This window comes from Pyrgilauda ruficollis, unplaced genomic scaffold (genome assembly GCF_017590135.1).
Source record: "Pyrgilauda ruficollis isolate IOZ18807 unplaced genomic scaffold, ASM1759013v1 scaffold32, whole genome shotgun sequence".
Taxonomy (NCBI): Eukaryota; Metazoa; Chordata; class Aves; order Passeriformes; family Passeridae; genus Pyrgilauda; species Pyrgilauda ruficollis.
Window position 1 is genome coordinate 7,312,808 of NW_024524600.1, and position 5,865 is coordinate 7,318,672.

Genomic DNA, 5,865 nt, shown 5'->3' on the forward strand with positions numbered 1-5,865 from the left:
TGCCGCGCCGCAGCTCGGTGACGTCATCTCGGTGCGCGGCGCCGGAAGCGCGATGGCGGCGGCGGGGCGCGATGGGCCCGAGCCGGCGGCGGCCCGCGGGCCCGGCCGAAAGCGGCGGTGGAGGCCCGTCCTGCTGCGCAGCGTTGTCGGCAGCGTCCAGGAGGGTGAGTCGGGACCGCCGGTGGGCCGGACCGGGCGCTGACGGAGGCCCGACTCCCTGGCCCAGCTGCGAGCTGGCCCGACCCGAGCGTCCCGGCTGGGGCCAGCCCTGCCAGGCCTGGCGGGGTTTGGGCTGGCGGAGCCCGCAGCCCCGCCTCGCCCCCGGTGTTCGTGGCCGTGGACTCGGCGCTGGGGGCTGCAGGGGTGCTGGGGCGGCCTGTGTGAGCTGGAGCTCCCCGGGCTCGGGATTGCAGCCCCCGGGCCGCGTGGCGATGGTTTTCGGGTTTAGGACTCGCTTTGAGTTTTCTCCATAGAAAAGCGTACATTTAAAAAGAAGCACGTTTGACGAGAGGTTGAGATTATTGATAGGCAGTTATGCAGATGTATAAATGAATAGGAAAAAGAGCATGGGCTTCAGCAGCACTTTGCTGAAGTGGCAGCTTTGGAGAAAGAATTAAAGGAAAAGTTTGAACTAATTTGACTTCTCTTTCGAAGCTGTTTTGTTAGTGAATATTATGAAAGTCAGTAGATCTTAAGACTAGTGCAATAAAAAATAAGTCCTTAGGAAAAAAGCATCTTTGACTTTGATAAGTTTTCTTTAGTGGTTGGGGCTGAAACTGCCAATTTCTGAGCTTTCCTTTAAGCAGAAATGATTCTATGATGTGGCTGTGGAAAAGCTCTTCCTGAACATGTGTAGACAGAAAGTAGTAGCAATAAATACCATTTAAGTGAAAAGACATAGTGGGTCATTAACGGAGACTGATAGGACGTTTTAGTGACTTTTCTCTGCATCACAGCCGCTGCACACTGCTGCTGCTGCCAGAGTTATTACCAATGTTTTCTTGAGACTGCCTTTAGGAGCTTATTTTAGAATCTATTTTCGTGTTGCTTTAGGATCTGTCAAAAGTAGGAGTGAAGTGAAATGTTAACACATCTTTTCACTGGATTCAAAAAACATTGGCAGTGGTGAGTGGGCGTTAAGTAGCAGTGTTTGCAGTGCTCTCCTGGGGGATTGGGCAGGAGTTTTCAGTAAATCTGTGCAAGCTGCAGTAGGGAACAACCAAATCATAGTGGTTCTTTCCTTGAACTTATGGCTGTCCCTGTTGAAATTGCCACACGTAGTGGCTTTTTTTAGTTTGAGAAGAAAACTGATGGAAGGGGTCCTGACAGCAGTTGAGTGGTTTGGTACTGTTTTAGTTTAGGTGTATTTAACTGCCTTCTTCTTGTGCTTTCAGGACGGGGATTTGCCTTTCGGAGGAAGCAAAAGATTGAACGGCAGTACAGGAAATTATTGAAAAAGAGAAGACAAGTGCATTCCCAACAGGATGATCAGTTTACAGATACCTACCCAGAGCACTTGAAACATCTTTACCTTGCAGAGGAAGAAAAGCTTAAGAAGAGGCGCAGGACTCCAGATGATTCGGTGTCAGCAGAAGAAAAGCTTAATAAAGCAGCAGAGTAAGTTTTCAAAGCATGTCTTTAAAAACAGTAGTTCTTTTCATCACTAAAGAAATATTTTAGGTCTTAACAGTTCACATGGACTTTAGTGGGGTGATTTGCTTTACTATAAATGCTGTTGTATAATATTACTTAAATATTTTTCCTGCTTGCTAGAAAAATAAATGGCAGTGTAACGGTTTTGTACTTGAGACAGTGAGGTGTCACTGCACAGTACTGCCACCAGATGGAGATGAGAATAAAGGAAAAAATTTTCATTGTTTCTCCATAAGAGAGTGGTATTTCTAAATGAATATTCTCATCTCTCTGCAGTTGCTTCCATGTGTTGGAACTAGAAAGAGAGAATGCAGCTCTAAACTAGTATGTTCAAGTTTTCTAGCTCTGAGGAGCTTGAATGAGGGGGAAACTCTTTTAGGCAGTCTTTAAGCTTAAGGAAACATCATCCATGTGAAGATACAGCAGATAAGGTGTATGCATTACTAAAGTTGTGTGCACTCTGGTCTTTGGTACGTTTGGCATTGAAGATGTTTAGTTTGTTATGTTTTTTTGCTGACTGCTCATGTATGACCTGGCATGGTGTTGGTATCATGTGGGAGTGCTGCAAACAATCCATTCAGTGTAGAAGGATGAGTGTTCTGAAACCTTTATTTGTAGCTGACTTCACTGACAAAAGCAGTGGAAGACTGCTGTGATTCTGCAGTGGCTGTGGTATCTATGGTTGTGTCTGCTTGGTGATACTCAGTGCCTCAAGAATGTGTACTTTTTCCTCCAGGTCAGCTGGGACTCGAGAGAAGTTTAAAAATAAAACATCCAATCAGAAGGCAAAAGAAGAATATGAGAAAATAAAGGCTGAGCATGCTAGAAAGAAAGAGGTAAATCTTAAACAGGGTTCTCTCTTAGTTTTAAACAAAATCTAGATTAATACCATTTCCACCTCTCAGTCTTCCATCTGAACCCAGGGAAGGCCATAGGACGTATTGGAACTCACTCTTTGAGTCTTTTTAACTTGACAGTGGTATTCAGGCACACAGGCATTCAAAAGATCATTCTCTTTGTTCAAAAGTATTTTTGTCTTGCAGTTGCCCATAGCAGGATTTTATTATGTCAGTGGGTACATGAAGAAAAGCTTAGAGCTTGATCTGCATTCCCCAGTGGATTATATTAGACCTCTTAAATTTTGTAGAAGGGGAAGTAATAGCAATACCATCATCTTGTGATGAAAAATTAAATACCCATCCTGTTTCTTATGGCATTATCATAATGCAGTCTTCATTTTACTTTTTTATGTACTTTGACCAACAATGAAACAATTAAATTTAATAGTATCCACAGTCAAAATTTTTAGTCATTCCCATCATTTGAGTCTAATTGGGCTTATTTTATTGGGATTATTACAGGACATACTGTAATATCATCATTGTCCATCAGCTCACTTGAATTATTAATTTGAGAGGTCCTTATTTAACTAGTTTTTTTCTCTCCCAGGACATTGTTTGTTGTACTGTAAAATGGCTCACAGTGTAGCATTGTAGAAGATGTGTAACTTCCTGGTGGCATACTAAATTTCAGTAGCTACTCTATAAATATTAAATATGTAGCTGTATAAACCATACTATTTCTTCAGTTCAGCTATATTTAGTTTTACACAAACTGACCTGTGATTCTGGTGAGTTACATGGTTATTCAGCTGATGGCTGCTTCTTCACATATTAGCTACAGATTGTGTCAAAAGAAGGTAATGTTATAACCAGCTTATGTAGAGAAGGTGGGAACAAGCAGAACCCCAGCAAGACTGCAGGGAGTTCTCTTTGAGCAGCACATAGGAGTTGCCCGAGCGCAGATGTTGGCATTTTTAGTTTTGTTAAAGATAATTAGGCAAAGCAGGAGCTAAGTGCCCCAATAACAGTAATCGTTTAGGTGGACTACTTAGGTGGAGCATGATGAAAAAGTACGTACTTCATTGTCATGTGTTTTAGCAAACGCTGGATTTGCTGTTATTTGTCTTGGGAAGAGAGATAAGCCTAAAGACACAATTTTGGCCTCCTCAAAGTCCTTTTTTGGCCTAAAAAAAAAGCTAGTATTTAGTAAAGATCAGAAAAAATATGAATGTAAGTAGCAACTGTCTAAGTAAGATGAATGTTCTTGCTTTGAAGTAAGCGTTTGGTTGGTAACTTAACTGGATGTTGTGTGCAAGAATATGCTGAACGACAGAAAAATTATTAGATACAAAGTGAATTACAGGTAAGTTAGAGCTGATGCTGCTCTGTTTTTTTAAAAAAGGGGGAGTAAATTGTTTCAGTCATTATGGTAAAATAAGTCAAGGATTCTGAATGGAGAGAGGTTATCTCTGCCTGTTTTTGCATATACGTGTTTATTTGATTGTTTGGGGTTTTTTTCCTGAGGCTTCTTAGATTTCTGTTTAGAAGTCTTTCCTTGAATTATATCCTGTAAATTTTGTATCTGAAAGCAATTCTTACTAGTATTTGTGCGTCACTGAAGCCATCTATGCTGTAGAAAATAAAAATATGATCCATATATTATCATTTGTTCAGGCATTCTGCAGAAATGCTTGCTTATGTAATCCGCATGGCACTGCATTTCAAAGAATAAACTTTATGAGAAGAAATTATCCAAATGAACTGAAGCAGTCTTTCAGTCTGATTTGTGATGTCTTGCATATTTTGGTAGGATGTGATATAAGTGAAGTAAGCATGGTTGTCTGGCTTGTGGATGTTTGCCCAAGTTACTGAGTAAAATTACAACACTGGAGAAGGGGGTGTGAGATGTGGGATAAAATCTGGATGTAACATTGTCGTGATTATCTACATAGTGTTAGTAGTCCATCCATATATAGTTAGTGCTCCATTAGTAGTTTGGTTGCATGTGTGCTCCGTGGAAGGTTTTACAGGTAAAAATTTGATTAAGGTTTGTGGTTTCATTCCGTCTCTCTTAGAAGTAAAGACAGAATCTGTGTTGCTTTAAAGAGAACAGGTCACTTGTAGTTTGGTCTGGATTAATTCCCCCTAGGTAATGCTGTTCTGGTATCACAAACCTGCCCAATGCATGGTCCAGATACATCCCATGTCCTATCAGCCTGTCCTGTGCAGAGGTGTCCAGTATCCTAGCACATCTGGATTGGCAGGATATTCACATGGGAGCTGCTGCATCACCTTTTTCTTTCTTGCACTCAAGAGGAGAAAGTGGGGAATTTTTTGCCAGTTTGTCATTTAAGCAGGGTAGTCAAGGAGCACACTTCACAGAAAGGAAGTAGTATACATTGCAGCAGCAAGCCTTATTGTAGGATGTTCTGCTGAAGAAAGCTTGGTTCTTCTCTTCAAGCTTGAGGCTGTATAATTTGTTCTGATTGCAGTATGTGCTGAAAGAACATCCTGATTCAGCTTTAGAGAAATGGTGTTTCTATTGGCAGTACAATACCTAATTGTTGGTACCTATACAAAAATGAACTTTATTGCTAATAAATAGCTTCACAGTCGCAGAGGGTTTGTAATTGTTTCATAATCTTACATATGTATTTAATTTCAGGAAGCAGAAAAAAGAAAACAACAAAGAGAAGAAGCTCAACGTTTGTACAAGAAAAAGAAAATGGAAGCTTTTAAAATACTGAGTAAGAAGACAAAGAAAGGACAGCCAAATCTAAATTTACAAGTAGAATTTCTTCTTCAGAAAATACAGCAAAATACATAACCCCTGCATATATTTAAGTTAGCTGTGGACATTTTATTAAATTGCATTTAATAAATACTGTCTTTTTGCTTCCATATTACTTTTGTTATCTCCTTTATTTATCTCATCAGTCCAGTAATGACATATTCATCCTGAAAATATGTACTCTATGCTGAGAGTGAAAGGGATTTGATACCTTGAAAATAAATGGTCTGTATTTCTAAACTTAAATTCTATTACCTGTGTGACATCTTGAATTCAAAATTATTGCCTGTAGCACCATCTGACCGTTGTCTCCATCTCTCTGGGAGGCTCTCAGGAACCCCGGCCAGCCCCGGGTCAGCAGACAACGGGAGGACCATCTGGCCGTTGTCTCCATCTCTCTGGGAGGCTCTCAGGAACCCCGGCCAGCCCCGGGTCAGCAGACAACGGAGGGTGGGGGGCAGCCCTGAAGCAGCCGACAGTGGGGTGACACTCTGGTGCCCCGAGGGTACTGAGGGCAGCTAGGCTAGTCACCTTTGTATCAGAAGAGACACTGGAGACCTTGGTAGAGGATAAAAGTCC

General features: G+C 41.6%; 1 protein-coding gene across 1 annotated transcript; it reads left to right on the forward strand.

Annotated features, from left to right (window-relative positions):
- The first annotated feature begins 7 nt into the window (after positions 1-7).
- Positions 8-5,398, forward strand: CCDC59 (coiled-coil domain containing 59). Its single transcript, XM_041474436.1, has 4 exons — positions 8-164; positions 1,395-1,617; positions 2,390-2,489; positions 5,161-5,398. The coding sequence occupies exons 1-4, from the start codon at positions 53-55 to the stop codon at positions 5,320-5,322; spliced, it is 597 nt and encodes a 198-aa protein (XP_041330370.1). The 5' UTR covers positions 8-52; the 3' UTR covers positions 5,323-5,398.
- Positions 5,399-5,865: the final 467 nt, after the last annotated feature.